Below are 18,790 nucleotides of genomic sequence, written 5' to 3'. Positions count from 1 at the left end.
GTCTATCTGTCAATCTATCTATCTGTATGTCTGTCTGTCTGTCTGTCTGTCTGTCTATCTATCTATCTATCTATCTATCTATCTATCTATCTATCTATCTATCTCTTTCTGTCTGTCTGTCTATCTATATATCTGTCTGTCTGTCTGTCTGTCTATCTATATATCTGTCTGTCTATCTATCTATCTATCTATCTATCTATCTATCTATCTATCTATCTATCTATCTATCTATCTATCTATCTATCTATCTATCATGTATGTACTGTTCACATAAAGGGAGAAAGAAGTATATAAAGGAAGAGACGAAAGAGGGGGTGGAACTGCATTCCACACTTAATCATGGAAACTGTGAAAATAACACAACCACGCAAACTCCAGCCTTGGCGCACAGCATCTCCAAATACCTCAATACTCCAACTATTCACCCTGAATATTTTTTTAAACGATTAAAATAAAAAGAGAGAAACATTTGTAATTGAGCCTCCTTTAATAACACTCAGGTAAAACCAATATTTTTTACACGCTTTGAAGAGAAATAAAAAATACTTATCCACAACATAAATAAAACCTCCAAGTAACAGAAATATTGCAAGCTACATTCGTCCCACTGTCACAAAGCTTAATCCACTATGACCATCATATTGAATAAGCACAAATATTTAGTAGAAAAATACATCACACACACGGTCGAAATCTACATTCTATGAACATCTTGTCAGAAAAGGCAAAGAGCGAAAAATGCAAAAGACTTATAGAAAATGTACAAAAGTTCTCAAAAGAACATTAAGCACTTATTTTAGCTAATGGCACTGTTCTGCATGCAAACATGACCATATTACATTACACATATTCAAGAAGAATATTGCACATTGATTAAAAGAATATAGATGTCTGTTGGTAGGTACAATGTGCGATTCTTCTAAGTCTGAGCATTTTAGCCTAAAGTAGTTCATAAAGTTCATACAAAAAAAAAATCTTATCTTTAATAGAGACTTTAATGTGGTTTATAGGTTTTATCAACAAAAACTGTAATGCCCTGTGTAAGAATCATGTCCACAGTGTAATGACACTTTGTTTTTGGCTCATCTACTGTATTTATGTATTTGGAACAAAAGCCTGAGTGGATAAAAAAAAAGGAAATGATTTGCAAATCATATACTTATATTTGTTGAAATAGGCCCTGCATTCATATATATTGCTTTATGTATAAATCACTTGTTAACTTATATTATTCAAAATTTGGGGTTAGTAAGTCTCTTATGCTCACCAAGGCTGCATTTATCTGATCTAATAACTATTTTAAATTATTTTTTATATATATTTTTAAATGTAATTTATTTCTGTGATGCAAAGGTGAATTTTCAGCAGCCATTACTCCAGTCTTCAGTGTCACATGATCATTCAAATAATCCTTCAAATAAACATTTCTTCTTCTTATTATTATTATTATTAATGTTGAAAACAGTTGTGCTGCTTAATATTTTTGAAACCATGATACATTTTTTTTCAGGAGAGAAAGTTCAAAATAACAGCATTTATTTGAAACAGAATTTTGTTATAACACTGTCTTTACTGTCAATTGAATGCATCCTTGCGGAATAAAAGTATTAATTTCATTAAATGAAAACCTTACTGACCCCAAACCTTTGAATGATCGTGTAAAAAGTTTTCTTGTATCAACTATCAGTTTGCATCATTTCCTAAAATTGCAAATTCCATGTTTCAAATTAAAATGATTAATCACTAAATACTTCAAGTAATAGTCTGGGACGTTTATATAAATTAATAAAAGTCAGATTTCTGCGGTATCTAAATAAACTTGCCCTTACATTCCTTCTATTTGATTTATTAAGAAAAATATAATAATAGATATTATTTTAGTTATATAAAGTGGCACAACATGCAACTTCTAAACTAGGGTAATAAAGAAAATGACCAATATTTAAACAAACTGCTTTGCGCTCAAAGGCTCAATTTGGTCCTACATTCAAACATTTGCACGTCCCTTGTATGTGAAGAATCGTGCAAGACGTTAAGACATCTTGCTGACAGGCAACAGGAGAGATAAAAATGACATCACCTGGAGCAGGAGTTTTGTTATATTACACACCTGTGTGGATTGACGTCGTTGGAATGTTATTAAATCTTCCGGTCTACAGACTGACCAAAATCAGTAACTTCTTGGCAAGAAGGGCCATAAACTTTGTCAGAGCACGAGAGCATATCAAGTACATCCTTAATTATCTGAAAAGCAGTTTGGTGAAGTGCCTTTCCCTACGCACATCGGGATTTTGAGGACGGGCTGGATTCCAAGCACCATAAAACGTCCTCAGCGAGTGCTTCTATATTAAGAGTTTACACTCCTTGACATTTACAACTGGGTTTTGCAATCTAAGCAGATGCACGCTCTCAGAAATTGCCTCTCAGTCTCCTTCCTGCGCTCCGAATAATCTCTCAGAGTGAAGAGGAGCTCTGGCTGTAGTGCCGAAGCATCAGCTGGTCGTATATTGGGGAGCAGGGCTCACACAACGGCAGCTCCGAGGCTGGCGATGTGGGAGACTCGCTGATCGAGTCCACGGAGGAGTCTCTGAATGGCGAAGGTGGTGTCAAGGCGCCCAGATCCTCAAAATCAGTGGTCCTGACCGCACACGAGGAGTCGTAGGTGCTGTCAAAAAGGCTGGCAGGTGAAGCCCTACTACTCCCACCGGCTATGATGCCACCGGTGATGCCGACCGCGGAACGAGGGTTGGTGTTTGCTACGGCCACCACATCTGCGTAAGTGGTGACGGTGGTGGGATGCGGCCTTTCTTGCGGGTGGAGACGGAAAGAGGGGGAGCAGGGTCTAGGGACCGGGGCGGTGGTGTTCACGGCTGTTCCCGGCGGTGACCCGGGCAGCATCATGGTGTTGAGCTCACTGATGTTCGCCGTGAATCGACTGACCACACAGCTGATCTGATCCATGATGGAGGTCTGGGGCGGGCCGCCATGATGCAAGCGCTCCGTCAGGTATGAGGGTATAGTCACCACTGTCGCACGCTCTTCATCGCGCTCTTCCAGTTCGCACCTCTGCAGCGGAGGTCGCTGACACACGGTCGGCAGCGGCGAAGGGGTCCGGGGGTGGTAGGTTACAGGGTAGCGCTGGTTTTTCTGAGACCCGTCGTATGCCAGCTTCACCTGGTCTGGCGGCCGATCACAGCCCTTTGAGAAGGGCTTAATAATGGCCGTCTGGTTGGCCTCTTCCTTTTTCTTAATGTGGATTGAGATCCGCTTCCACAGGTTTGGCCTGTAACTTCTCTCATTCTGTGCCCAAGTCACCGTTTTGCCATTGGAACTGTGGAAAGAAAACAGAAATGTGTATTTGATTGATTAATTATTCATACACATAACAATTTAACATAATTAGTATTTAGTATAGTACAGTATAGTATACTAATTGTTATAAAGTGTATATATATCAATATAGTGTATATCAGTTGAGCAACTACGGAGCCTTCCCAAAACGGAGAAATTGAGACTGAATTTATAGACTTTTGGTGTGGATTTATGCAGGGAACAGAATCACCAAAAAACGAAGAGGGATTTCCCCCCACATGGCTGCCACGCCCTTGCTAGTTTGAAACATTAAGGGCCTTATCAGACACTCGGTGCAATGCAGCGCCAGGCGCGACCCAAGTGTTTTTTACTAGTTTCAGCCCTACGCAGTTATCATTTTCACGTCCTGCGCCACGTTGTTTAAATAGCAAATACATTTGCACCTATTTGTGCGCCTATGGGCGTGCTGGTCTGAAAACGAGGTGTGTTCGGGTGCATTGTTGGCGCGTTGCTATTTTGAGGCAACAGAAATAGACTCTGCAGAATTATTATTTTTTTTGTTATTTAAAGAGCGCGTTAGTATTGTGCACCCTTTAGGCGGGTGCACAACGTGTGTGCACTCTGCTTATTACACACACAGGGTAACATACAGGGTAACACGCAGCAGCACACAAACTAGCCAAATATAAAAAATAAAGGATTACAATGTATAAGATTAATATTGTGTACATAAAGATATGGTGGAATACGGCTTGTCCTGTAGAGGGTCTGCTTGCGCACTTTAACCTCGTGCACAAGCAGATCCGTTTGCTCTCTGGAGATGTTCAGTCTTTCCGCTTGTAAAATCCCGCTATGTGAATAGCGAATCCGCCATGGCGCGAGCGCAACTGGCTTTTAAAGGGAATGTAAAATTACTCTCTGCTTGGTTTTTTGCATGTTACGCGCAAAGAACACCCATTACTCATTAAGAGAATAGGGACAACCCTTTTAGACCATGTGCTGGGCGCGCCAACCATTTTTCCTGTCGTTAAACTAGCAAAAGTGGATTCGGACACACCCTAAGTGCACTTGCACCGTGCGCTTTAGACCATGCGCTTAGATCGTTAAAATAGGGCTCTAAAGCTAAAGGCAAGAGAGAACTGACCCTACCATTAGCCATTTAAATCCATCCATTCCAAGCACAATTTCCCTCATCCAGTCCTGTACTTCAGACAGGAAATCTCTAACTTCAGTTCTCCTAATGCACCTGGGGACCCATCGACCCAAATGCACGAAACTACTGAGTTGCTCCAGGAATGATTCACAGGCAGACAGGGTAATTGGTTGGGGCTCTTTTTCTCTTTCGAGGGGAATATTGGCAGTTTTTTAATGTGCTCTAAAATATGCTCAGTTGAAGAGTTGATTCATTTTCAGTCTAAACTCATTTTCATCCTCAAAAGCAAACCTTTGGCAGGCATTACTGAGAGATAAACAGATTTAATGTGAGCTTTATTTATTTATTTATTTTGTCAGAAGCGGCTTCTGCATTTGAGAGTAGTGACTGCACATCATCTTATTATAAGGAGGAAAAAAAGGATTTTCAAAAACTGACATAAAAATAATTGACACGTTATGCCTCATTATCCTTAAATTCATTCAGTGTAAATCCAATTAAACCAAAGAAGCATAAATGAAAAAATAAGATGTCAATACTCAACTTTAGATAGCTGGGAAAAACAATTCAAGTCTGCAATTATGACCAAGCATTTTTAAACCTATCATGCAGGATTATTAACAAATAAAATAAAATAAAATAAAATAAAATAAAATAAAATAAAATAAAATAAAATAAAATAAAATAAAATAAAATAAAATAAAATAAAATAAAATAAATCTTAAGCATTCAAATTTGTGACAAAAACTAAGGATGAAACTGAAATAAATATTAAATTACACCTAAATGGTAAATGACAAATGCTTATAACAAAACAATTTTTTTTTTTATTAAAACAAAAACTGAAAATATGTATAAAAATCCAAATATTAATAAAAGCTAAAATAGTATATAGTATACTATTAGTATAGTATATAAAAATACTAAAATAACACTGCTCTCATACTGACCTTACTGTGTCTGTGCCAGAGCCTCGCCGTCTGAACAGGTTAGCCAAGCTGCTAGACCGGCTAGCGGCCGAGGCAGCTTTCCCGTCACCCACGTGCATCCTCACAACTGTCGACGTAGTGAAAGCGCTGCGTACGTTCCTCTCAGGTTTGGCCAACATGATGTAGACTTTGGGTACAAACATGCAGCACAGCGCAGTAGTGGCGCTGAGGCTAACGGAGAAACACATGGTGATTATCTTGTAGTTTGAACCAAAATAAATTGGCACGAAAGCCAGCCAGATAATGCAGGTGGTGTACATGGTAAACGCGATGTATTTGGCCTCGTTGAAATTGGCGGGGACGTTGCGGGTCTTAAAGGCGTAGAAGGTGCAGCTGAGGATGAGCAGCCCATTGTAGCCCAAAGGCGCCACCACTCCGAGTGTGGTGGTGTTGCAGATTAGGTGCACCTCGCGTATGGACGGATAGTCGTAGATCACTTGTGGAGGTTCCATGATGAAGAGCGCCACGATGATGCCCAGCTGAATCAGGATCAGTATGAAGGCGATGACCAGTTGGGCACAGGCGCTCATAAAACGAGGCTTCTTGGTGCAGATCTTCTTCTTGCTGCCCGCGAGGATGCGAGCGATGCGGTTGGTCTTGGTGACCAGGGCTGAGTAGCTCATGGCAGGCGAGAGCCCGATGCCTAACCTCTGCAAGTAACAATAGGCCAAATGCGGCTTGGCGATGAGGCAGAATGTACACAGATACCCCAAACAGATGCCAGCCAGGATGATGAAGCACAGCTCCCTGCTGGAGGACTTCACCACCGGCGTATCGTGGAACCTGATGAAGACTAAAGTGACGAAGATGGTAGCGAGCAGGCCAAGGCAGGCGAAGACCACGGCGGCAATAGGCTCAGGATCTCCCCACAGAAGGAACTGCACTGGGATTGGCTCACAGCCTGAGGGACAAGAATTTCAAAAGACGTTAATGTAATTAGGCACTACTACAAGTCTATATATTTATTTATTTAATGGGGACAATATGTTTTACTATCCTCCTGTATCTTTTTCCTGATAGTATTGTAAAAGTTAAACAGCTTAAGCAAAAAAAAAAAAAAGTTAGTATAATGCCATTGCCTATGATTATTTAGAATCAATGATGTGTGACATTTAAACTTGCAAGCAGAACATCCATTGTTATGCAGATAACACAGTAAAACTGGCGGCTGAATTACTGTACAACTTTATAAAACTGTGCAAAAACAAACAAAACCATCCGTTCAACCAAGCATCATGCATTATGCATTACAGGCTGACATCAACAAGCGCTGATATATTTAGCATGTGCGATTTGCATCAAGAGACAGAGAATAAGGATGAAACTGATTCTTAATTTGGATAGCCTTTAATGAGGTTGATCAAATGAGACTGTGAAGGTTTGTTCTGTTTTTACAGGTCAGATAAACTGTCAGTCCCAAACTAGTGACACCAAGAGCTACTCTGGAAAGTTATGGCCATGATTATCAAAGGCTTTTGTGAAAGTCCCTTTAGGGCAAGTCATCGAAATCGGCAGCCATATTTATAATGCCCCAGGGCAGCTATTCATGCTCAAAAATCTCTGTAAATGTTTGACGGAATTACACTTTAATCACGTTTCAAATCAGGAATAAAATATGACACTAATTTCAGCATAAATTGTGCTCCTTAAACTCAAAAACAGTATTTTTCAGACTGGTCCAGCTAAAGCACATGCATTAGCCTAATGCTTATATTCAAGTAACAGTAACACTTTACAATACGGTTTCTTTACTTAACATTAGTTTATGAATCATACTCTCACAATGATAATTTTTTTTTTTTTTTACCACATTTACTAATCTAGATCAAGGATTTCCAAACTTTTTTGTCAGCCAATCCCCTTACCTTAAATATTTTTTGAAGAACCCCCTTGTCACGGTTCTGTTCAGTTAGTTTAATTTCCATGGACTTTTAGTTTGTTTTTTCAGTCACATGTTCTCCTTCGTCTTAGTTTCCCGCCAATCTTTAGTTTATATGGGCACTGATTAATCGTCATAGCTACTTATCATTTAGTTCATTATCTCGGTCTATTTAAGTTCCTCTGTTTGTATCACTCATGGTCCGGTATTGTTTGTGCATAGCACACTGTTTCATGTTGTTTGTCTGTGTTGAATGAATCTAGCTGTTATTGGGATTCTGCTTTCTTCATCATCTTTGACCTGGGATTGTTACAGAATACCAGATCACTAATGGATTATGCAGGAAAAATCGCTTCCCTAGTCCAATTATAACTTCCTCTAATTGGCCTTTGACCTTCATTTCAGTCAGCTTGCATTAAAGACAACCTTCTATGATGAGACTTTAAAGTCCCTCTTCTGGGTCAGGGCTAACTACTACCATGCAGTAGACCTCCCAGTAGAGCATCTACCCCCGATCCAGACCGCAGCCAAACCCAGAGCCCAGCTCACCACCACCCCTAACCATGGAGACGACAACGCCAGAGCCCCCCGCAGACGGAGAGCTTCCGCCCACCGCGAACCCTGAGTATGACGACAGCGCCTAATAACGCCCCGGAGCGGAAGTCTGACCAGGGGTGTGAGCCGGCAAACATTGTCCTGGTGGAGCTTGACACAGAGGACTGGCTGATCGATTGGGACTCTGAAGCTGTGCATCCCACCCTGTCCCACCCTGAACTTTCATTATCAGAGTCATCAGCAGAACTATCATCACTGCTGGTTCTAGCCAGCGGAGAAACGGTATCATCGTTCAGCAAGAACACCAAATAACACTACTCATCCCTTCAAACTTACCTCTGTCACCATCTCTGCAAAGCTCAGCCAGTCCTCCAGCCCCACCTCTGCTGGATGCCTGCAGCCCTTTGCCTTCCCTTGTGACGCCTTGCAGCAACGTGAAGCCTCAGGTCATGCTACCACCTGCCTTGCCTGAGCGAGGGGATCCTTTGGCTCCGCCTCCGGCCTCTGATTCCTTCGCTCCACCTCGTCCCGTCGACCTGTCGGCTTCGTGTTGGCTCCTCCCTCCCTCGGCTCCACCAGAGACCCTCATACCTCCGGCTCCACCTTGGTCAGCCGTTACCCTGCCTGCGCCTCGGAATTATGAGCCATCGGCGGTGCTACGTCTCTCCACCCCGTAGGCTCCAGCGGGCTCCGCCCTCTCGAGCTTCACCTCGAACGCTCGTCGCCGCACCCTTGCCTTGGTCTCCAGAGCCAGCGATGTCACTCAAGCCCATCAGCTCTCTATCTGCACCCTGGGATCCCCTAACATTGGCTCTGTCTTCGTCGGTCGTCCCACGGATGTCGTCGCCCATGTCAACACCTTGGCTCCTCCCTCCCTCCGTGGGCTATTGTCATGGCTGAGCTCTGGGTCATCACCACCCGGCTAATCCATCCATCATCTCCTCCTTGACTTCTTCCTCCACCTCCTTGGTCTGCCCTGCCTGCTTTTACCAGCCCTTCTCCATCTCCTCTCATCAGCCCTTCGTCGGCTCCTTGTACACCCTCCCAAGCCCCCACCTTTCCTCCCTGAACGCATCTGTTACATGTTCTCCTTTCTCTCAGTTTCCTGCCAATCATTAGTTTATATGGACACTGATTAATCATCACAGCTGCTTATGATTTAGTTCAATATCTCTGTCTATTTAAGTTTGTATCACTCATGGTCCAGTATTGTTTGTGCATAGCACACAGTTTTGTGTTGTTTGCTTGTGTTGAATAAATCTAGCTGATATTGGGAAATACTTATTCTGGAATACTTATTGGGGAATACCTTCATCTTTGACCTGGGATTGTTACACCCCATTTATTACTGTTTTTATTGATAAATAATATTGATATTAATAATTAATTTTTTTGTTCATTTTAATTTCACATTTTTATGATTGAATTTATTAACTTTTCATCACCATACCATACCCACTGCAGTTCCCTTACGATCCCCGGGGGGTTCCAAATACAAATCTAGGTTAATAAATATATATTATATATATATATATATATATATATATATATATATATATATATATATATATATATATATATATAATACATGAGTGTATTTATTAATTACTCAAGTATTGCTCGATTTTAGTTAATGATACCGAATGCACTGATTAGTGTTAACATATTATATTGTAAAGTTTTACCATTTACTCTTGATTATGAGAATTTTAGCGTCTACATATTCGCTAGATCAGCTTGAAAAATACAGTTTTTAAGAGTGATTTGAGCTTAACATTTTTATTTGCTGTTTTAAAGGGGTGGTTGATTTCACTTTTCTAACTTTAGTTAGTGTGTAATGTTGCTGTTTGAGCATAAACAACATCTGCAAAGTTATGAAGCTCAAAGTTCAAAGCAAAGGGAGATATTTTCTTTTAAAGAAATTGCTTTTTAAGGACAACAATAAACTGCTTGTAGGGACTACACAAGCTAGTGACATCACAAACCCTAAAATGTACATAAACCCCGCCCCCGGCAATGCGATTTATAGATTATCATGACAGAATATGCTAATCAATGACTAGAAGATAACTACACATAAGCTACATAAATTCATCAACTAACCAATCAGAAATGTTGTCTACATGTTGTCACTTCTTCTTGAGTCTCTCCATCATTGTCCGACTTCGGTTTAAACATAAAAGGCTAAAAGTTTTTTACATTTTCAGTGCATGTCTGTGTGAGGTAATCGAAGCTGCTAAGGACACAAGCTGTTGTAGCTCCGCCCTCTGTGCTGGGAGCAGCAGCTCATTTGCATTTAAAGAGAGACAAAAAATGTGTTTTTGCTCACCATCAAAAAGTAACAATTTTAACATGCTATATAAAAATATCTGTGGGGTATTTTGAGCTAAAACTTCACATACACAATCTGGGGACATCAAAGACTTATTTTACATCTTGTGAAAAGGGCATTATACCACCCCTTTAATTTTAAGTGAGACTGTAGCCGCCACATTGAACATTTGGATTTCTCCTATTTATATATTTACATATGCGCCATCTTTGCTACAGAGTCTTTGTACAGTGCATTAACTATATTGAAGATCCTTGTAAAATAAATATATGGTATAAAATAAACTGCTACTAAATGTCGAAAATTGGCACTCAGGCTCTCGCATGAATAGCAGAGAGGCCTCGGCTCTCAGTAATGTACTACATGCTGAGAGACTGCTGCTACAGGGCTTACGCTTGACAGCAATTCTGGAACATTCTGACGGGCACCCCCGCCAAGTCCAAATCTCTGTTTTTGGCATTAAGTTGCCATGGTCCAGATTCTCAAATAACGCTCTAAGAGATAAATGGGTCTCCTATGTTATTCCGTGACCCAGATACTTATATCACACACTGTTGTACAAGATGATAAGCTTATGTGGCTGGTCTAAGCGTTTTAGAATCATGGGTAAAAGACGGTTGTGACTTCTAGATTAACTACAAGAAGAACATTTTGCTCTGAAAGTGGATGTAGAATCACCTGTGAGGTCATCTGTAGGCCAGGATCCAAGCTCACACGCACGGCAGGTGTATTCATCAAACACAAACTCGTTTTCTTTACACGGAGTGCAGGTCCAGCAGCAGCTCACCTCACCCTTACGGATAACCTGAGGTGGTCAGAACAGACCGGTCATGTTATAGATTTTTGTGAAGAAAATGCTTGCTCTCAAAGCCACCACCACAATGCTATATTGTTGTGGGTGGTTGCAGCGCACCTCTATGTGGTTAATAAGGGGTTCTAAGTGGTTTTTAGTGCATTGATATGTGGTTCCTAAGGTGTTTTGAGTGGCTAAAGTTCCACCTCTAAGTTTAGATGATAGTCTCCTCCTTAAAGATGGCTCAGACTCTTGCATAAGTCTGTATCTGGATTTTTTTTTTTTTTGCGCTTTGCAATAAAAAATGTAAGTAAGTCACACTCAAATTTGTAATTCTACTGAAAACACCTCTCCTATTAAGCCACATGATTAGAGATATCAGGTTCTTGTGGAAAAAAATGGCTATATTAAGGCATCTTTACACAGCTGACTTAAGGCTGCTTTGTGCCGGCTCAAAATTCTGTGTAAAGACACATTGCAGCATAAAAGCCAGACTAAATTATGCCTGCTCTGATCCACCTAAGCCACTTATATAACAATATGCAGTTAGAATTGCTGTGTAAATTACATTTATGCCACCTCTGAGCAACATTAAGCAGTCTGTGTATAAAAAAAAATTAAAAAAACCACATACACACTCACATAACACATTTTTCTTTACAAAGATTCCTTCACTGCATTTTTCACCTTTATCTGAGCTTTTTCACAGGGATCACTGCACACTGATCTGATGATGGCACTGCTGTTGGCCCAAATCTCCTCGTCATCCATCTTCAGCCCACTGTTGTCCCAGCTGCCCACGTGGATATAGCTATAGTCCTCCTCACTCATCTGTTTAAAGTTCATGATCTCATACCTAGAAAAACACATGTAAAAGCAATGTCATGGGCGTGAAATGGTTAACCTAGAGTCATTCTTAAAACCATCAACATGGTTTGCCCATATATCCATTCAGTCTGAAGGAAGATACTTTTGAAAATGAATTCACAATGACATCAACAAGAGATTGTTTTCATTATCTTTGAAAGGAGTTTAGAAGCACATTCTGACTTGTGAATGGAGCAGAATATGAAAGATTCCTACCTCCCCGGGGAGTCTCCGTTCTCATCAAACAGCACTACTTCTCCCGAGACACCACTGAAGTTTGTCCTCATGAGGAATTCTAAGAGTTTACCTCCATCAATCGGCCGCATGGCTTCACAGAGGCCTGCATAGCCTGGACACAGAGACTTCTGCATGGCGTGCAAGCCGTAAGCCATAGAGTAGATGGCATTGATCACAAAGCCCATCTTCGTGTCCTGAGCATACTGGTGTCGGAGCAACTCTTTCTCTGTGAAATGGTGTAGTGAAAACAAACAATGAAACAAACAATATATTGAATTCTAATGTCACTTTTTTATTATTAATATTGATTCAGTGCTTTCATCTGCCATAGTAATGTCTTTATCATCATTTGGGGGCTTTTCTCAGCATATACTGATATTTTGTAATTCATTTGATAACATTTTTGTTGAAAGATTCATTCTTAGATGGATAGATGAATAAATGGACGAATAGATGAATAGATCAAGTAATGAAAGGACATCCATGGACATGGAAGAATGGATGATGAATATATGAATAGTTATTCCATCAATTAATAGATAAATTGATGGAATAAAAGACATGGACAGATATATGGATTGATGGACAGATAGACTATGGATGGATGAATTAATGGATGGATAATGAATAGTTGAATGAACAGATGGAACGAAAGACTGCTACATGAATGGACGGATGGATGATAGATGATGGATGGATGATGAAAAGCTGAATTCAGTGATGGAATAAAATACTAATGTATAGATGGGTGGATGGATGGATGGATGAATAGATAGATGAATGGATACATGAATAATGAATAGTTGAATGAATAAATGGAATGAAAGATGGGCGGGTGGATGGATGGATAGATGGATGGATAATAATAATGATATTAATTTGTATTTGTAGTGCGCCTTTTTAAAACTCAAAGCACTACAACATGTACAGAAAATTACAAATCAAACAAAAAATAATTACTATAAAAAAAATACACAGTAATAAATTATAAATTAAAAGCTTAAAAAGATATGTCTTAAGAAGTAGAATTCCTAATAGATGCAGGTAATGAGTTCTATAACTTAGGCACATGGATGGATGGATGATTGGATGGATGGATGGATGGATGGATAGTTAATAGTTGAATGAATAGATGAAATGCAAGATGGGTGGGTGGATGGATGGATGGATGGATGGATGGATGTCTGGATGGATGACTGGATGGATGACTGGATGGATGGACGACTGGATGGATGGATGAATGAATAGATGCAATGAAAGATGGGTGGCTGGATGGATGGACAACTGGATGGATGGATAGATTGAATAACTGATGGATGGTGTATGGTTGGATGGATGGATGGATAGATAAACAGATCAATTGATGGAAAAACAAATGGATGTATACAGTATATGGATGGATGGATGGATGGACAGATGTATAGATGGATGGATGGATTGACATACAGTATATGGATGGATGGATTGACAGACAGATGGAGGGAGGGATGGATGCATGCATGCATGGATGGATGAACTGATAAAGACAAGAGTTAAAATGTCCTAAAATCATGTAAGCTGTGGGTCTGTCATGGTCAGAGATCATCTTCCACTCACTGGTGCAGGTCTTGTTGTATTTGAGACTCTCTTGAGGATGACCCTTCAGTCGGCACTGGAAGCGGTGCTGCCAGAACTCGACGAACCAGGGGTCCCGGAGGTTGGTGTCCGGCTGCAGGTTCAGGTAGTAATCATCGAACCATGTGACGTAAGCAGACTGAAGCTTGATAGTGATTCCCCCAGCTGCCTCCCTCTGGAAGCCATCAGTGACATCATAGCGGTCAGCCCAGCCGTCGCTGCAAAGTGTGCAAGAGACAAGTGAGTAATGAACGGCTTTTTTATAGAACAAACTCCCTTGAGACACAGACAGGGAGCCTCCCAGTCCAAACTGACCCACATAACAGCCAAAGCCCAGTAGTTATTATGACCAGGTTACACTATGAATTAGGTCTTGAGGACACAGCCGGCCAGTATTTCATACTGACAGTACTGTCACAGACTCTGGCGGGTATAATAAACCTCTCCATGAGATGGATATGCTCCAAGGCTTCCCTATTAAGCAACAAAGGGATCTTTGGATGGCAAGAGATGAATCTATTTTCTTCCTCCTCTTTAATACAAACACACACAAAATAAATGATACTTTTCAGCATCCTCTCCATCTATATGTTCTCTAACACTTCCTAAACTCACGGCGCTAAATGTTACACAACTCAGCAGTGTGTGGGAGGTATCATTTTTGTTCTCATGGTAGGTAAGGAGAGGCTTTCATAACTTGTCCTTGGAGGCAAAAGCAATGGGAGGGAAAGCATAGAGGAGCATGTAAGCAGGAGCTTGAATCATCTCATGGAAAAGAGCTGAACAGCTCAGTAAACCCACACACTGACCCCAGCGGGTCAGCCTCCCTCTGCCCACTGCTCCTGCAGGAAAACTTACAAAGACAACAAAAATGCCAAAGCAACGGCGCCACAATCTTTACAAAGATGTCTGACAGCATTTACAGCACATTAAAGCATCATGTGCATACTGCAAAATGATGCTGGGGCGATTTACGGAATATTTGATTTTATTTTGGTGCCAAATAATATTCATCAACAAATAGGACATTTCTCTCTTGCTCTTTGTGTTATAACTTGCGTAGGTGACATTAAAGCTATTTTAACAGTACATGAATACAGTACATGAATCTTTTGAACGGTCAGTTTTAATGAATCGGTTTAAATGAACACTGATTCAATTGATTTGCACTGATTTGTTTGTGTCAGCACTCGAAGATGCTGATAAAAGTTCCTCAGGTTGAATGATAGAAAAATACCCTAAAAACCAAATCAGTTCAAATACAATAATAATATCAAGCTTGAATATCTTCTGGAAAATAAAGTGTGAAAAATATTGAGAATTATTTTTTTTATGTCACAGAGCCTATGTATGTATATGGTTAGACTTCATAAAATGCCTATATAAATAAAAACATTTATTACGTTTACATGTGCAGAACTTTTATAGCATTAAAAAATAAATCACCAAATCTGGATTTAGTGAGAATTAAAAATAAAAAAGAAAGAAAGGAAAAACATGTCTGTGGGCGTTTCACGTTTTGGAATCTACACGAATCACAGTTTTAATCCGTTAACAATTAGCCCACAGAGGAATGACACACACACGCCTATGTGGGATGCTGCTGTATTAAGGACAGAAAATAATAACACATTTACACCAACAAATGCTGCAAATAAGCTGCAAAGTGATTAAATTAGGTTACATTTTTATCCATCCCCGGGGTGGAGTCCGATCAGCCCTCATCAGCCATGGATCAGCTCTTGTGCACACTTCACTGATGAACAATTCGACAGATAATACAACAGAATACAATGCAGTGTCCTCTCACTCACTACAGACAGATGGCTGGGCACAGTCTGCAAACTGCTCGTTAGTAAATAATTGAAAGCCATTCAGTTGTGAAACGGCAGAGCTCGGACATCACTGCTTTCGTGGCTGTCAATAGCCTGCTGAGAGCAGATGTTTTCAGATAGCATTTCGTAACAATTGTTTTGCAAATCGGGACGATCTTTGAAGGATGAACAAAAAATGTTTTTGGTCACCATATTAAAAATAGCATTTAAATTGAATAATATTCAGACTTTTGTGCTTTGAAGTGCTCGAAAAAGTTTTGAAGTACTTGAAAGTCCTTGAAAAGTTCTTCATTCTTATAACAATGTCTGTCTAATTTTCTGGGTTATAATCAAAGCTATATGCGATTCATCTTTGGACGTACCGGACACACACTTGTCATATTTTAAAGGGTTAGTTCACCTAAAAATGAAAATTCTGTCATTAATTACTCACCCTCATGTCGTTCCAAACCCGTTTCGATCATCTTCGGAACACAAATGACGATCTTTTTGATAAAATATGAGAGATTTCTGTCCCTCCGTTGGCAGCTATGCAATGAACACTTTGACGCTTCAAAAAGTTTATAAAGACATCGTAAAACTAATCCATATGAATTGAGCGGTTTAGTCCAAATTTTCTGAAGAGACACGATCACTTTATATGATGAACAGATTGAATTTAGACTTTTATTCACATATAAACATTGATCATTGAACATAAACAGAAGCGCAACCGAACATGCTTGACGCGTGAGAACAAACCTCATTGGTTCTTGCGGAAGCTCAAACGTGCTGCGTAACACGAGAACAAACCTCATTGGTTCTTGCTGAAGCTCAAATGTGCTGCGTAACACGAGAACAAACCTCATTGGTTCTTGCGGAAGCTCAAATGTGCTGCGTAACACGAGAACAAACCTCATTGGTTCTTGCGGAAGCTCAAATGTGCTGCGTAACACGAGAACAAACCTCATTGGTTCTTGCGGAAGCTCAAATGTGCTGCGTAACACACGAGAATGACCCTCATTGGTTCAACAACATGAGGGTGAGCAATTAATGATAGAATTTATATTTTTGGGTGAACTATCCCTTTAAGTTTGGTGCTGTTGTCAACAGCATTTTGGTTATTTTTCGCTATGTTTTGGCTATATCTTTGCATGAATATCATATTCATGCATTTCAATTTGTCAAATGGCTTCAATATGTGTAGATGTGATTGTTGTGATATTTGAGGATGGCTGCAGCAGCAGCATTTATAGAGTTAGGAAATAAAGAAAAAATTAGGGACATTTGATGACATCATAAGTTCGCCATCCCTTGGCTTTTGGTGAATTGACGCCACTGAGTAGAGTTAACGAATGAAAGCCAATGAAGCAAACATGCATATGCAGGGTATTACGTGAATGAATGAAATCAGAAAGCAGCCAAGATACCAAAGAAAGAATGTGGAGATTTTGGAAAATGTCTTGAGGCACTTTATCACTTTTGCAGCCACATAGAGATCAAGTAACTGGAACAGAGTGGCCAGATTCTCATTGAACCAAAGACAAAAAAAAAAACTCAACACTCGGCTACCTTCCCTGGTGTCTGACACCTCATCAAACAAACACACACACATAAACTCGGTCGTCCACTCATGCACACACAAACACACCTCACCCACGCATACACATGGACACACACACAGTCACTGGCACCCCCATAAACATGGCATCTTCTCTCAGCCCATCCAGGCTGTCTGGAATGCCCCGAGGCCCAGAATACCATGACACCATTTTCTGAAATAGATCCTCCTTAAATATTCTGAAATATAGGCCTTTACCACAGAACAAATGCCATTAAACTTCACCAAAACAAAGATTTTCCAGGCGCATGCAGGTTGATATTATCTGATTACAAAGTTATTAAAGGAGATGATCTCAAAACAATGGAGTTTGTTTATGATTTGAAAAACTATGGGCACTGAAAAAACGGCAAAGCAAATGATTGGATATTAAATCAAAAATCTAAATTTCACACAAATTTCTTCAGAGAAGAAGAGAAAAATATTCAAAGCACATGCTTAAAAATCTTCTTTTCAAATATTGGTGATTTTTAGAGAGTTTAACTTGCAATTGTTACCTTAAGGAGCAGTTTTGGTCAAAGAAATAAAGCTGAAATAAAATAGATGAAAAACAAAATTAAGAAAGTCAAAATTAGAAATGTTGCCTTGGCAACTAACTGAAATACATAAGTTTAGGTGAAATACTAAAATTACTAAAACTTAAACAGAAATACAAATAAATTAAAGCTAAATAGAAACATTAAAAAGCAAACAAAACATGATGAAACTGAATGCTCTGAAAAATGAGAGCTAATTATAATTAATAAATAATAATAAATACTACAATTGCATATAAATAATACTAAAATAACACTGGTATAAATTCATGTACTTTGTTGATTCAGTGTAATTAAAAATATCAGCTTCTCTCTTTTGAGGTCACCACAGTGGACCATCCACATATTTATTTCGCATATGTTTTACAATATTTAATAAAACCAATTCATTTAGCTGTTACCATTATTAGGTTGCCATTTCGGTTGCCAGTTGAAGGAATGATATATCAGTAATTATATATTTTTTCCCCATCATTTACATTTAGCAGAAGGTGTTCTTATCCAGTCCATTTAATGTAAGCTCATCCTTAAAGGTGAAGCACTAAACAGAACTGCAAAACATTATGTTTTCCCAAACGCTCCCAACATACATGTCTTCCATTGTTTGGTTGAACAGGTAGTCCCACCCCAAAAATACACCATTGGTTGAGCCAGATATTGCTGATACTCAACTGAACTTACCTATAGTCATCTCTGCATATAAAAGGAATAGGAAAAGAAATTTTAACTTTGAAAAAACAGACACTTCACTTTTAAGAGTCAGCGAATGCCTCAATACCAAACCGAAGAGCTCCTGAACAGAAGCAGAAATTGGAGGGATTATTCTTAGTTTAATATCTCAAAGACATAATACATTATTTCAGTCCTTAATATCCATAAGCGATTTATTAATGGAACAGCGAGAACTGAATTGGGGGTGAAGCTAAAAATAGATAATTTAGATGTCACACTCCAGGAGATTATAAATGGGAAGAATCATTTCTTACTTCATTTGACACTATGAATAGCACGTGCACATTTTTCAAGATGTCGATGCCAAGTCAAACTCTTAAAATACTCTTTTCACAGGATCTGTCATATACAATTAT

The 18,790-nt window shown here is 39.6% G+C and overlaps 1 protein-coding gene across 1 annotated transcript in view; it reads right to left on the bottom strand.

Moving 5' to 3' along the window:
* grm5a (glutamate receptor, metabotropic 5a) overlaps positions 1–18,790 on the bottom strand; it is a 42,020-nt gene that overhangs the window by 9,617 nt on the left and 13,613 nt on the right. The window contains exons 4-9 of the mRNA XM_082157487.1: positions 13,714–13,949; positions 12,097–12,343; positions 11,701–11,869; positions 10,899–11,025; positions 5,416–6,355; positions 276–3,331 (exon numbers count right to left, since the gene is read on the bottom strand). Coding sequence (XP_082013613.1) covers positions 2,455–3,331; positions 5,416–6,355; positions 10,899–11,025; positions 11,701–11,869; positions 12,097–12,343; positions 13,714–13,949 — 2,596 coding nt within the window. The 3' untranslated portion in view covers positions 276–2,454. Of the gene's footprint in view, positions 3,332–5,415; positions 6,356–10,898; positions 11,026–11,700; positions 11,870–12,096; positions 12,344–13,713; positions 13,950–18,790 lie in introns of the transcript that reaches the window.

The sequence above is a fragment of the Leuciscus leuciscus genome, assembly GCF_965113295.1.
Source record: "Leuciscus leuciscus genome assembly, chromosome: 24".
In the NCBI taxonomy this organism is placed as follows: Eukaryota; Metazoa; Chordata; class Actinopteri; order Cypriniformes; family Leuciscidae; genus Leuciscus; species Leuciscus leuciscus.
This window is presented reverse-complemented; position numbering and strand designations above follow the sequence as displayed.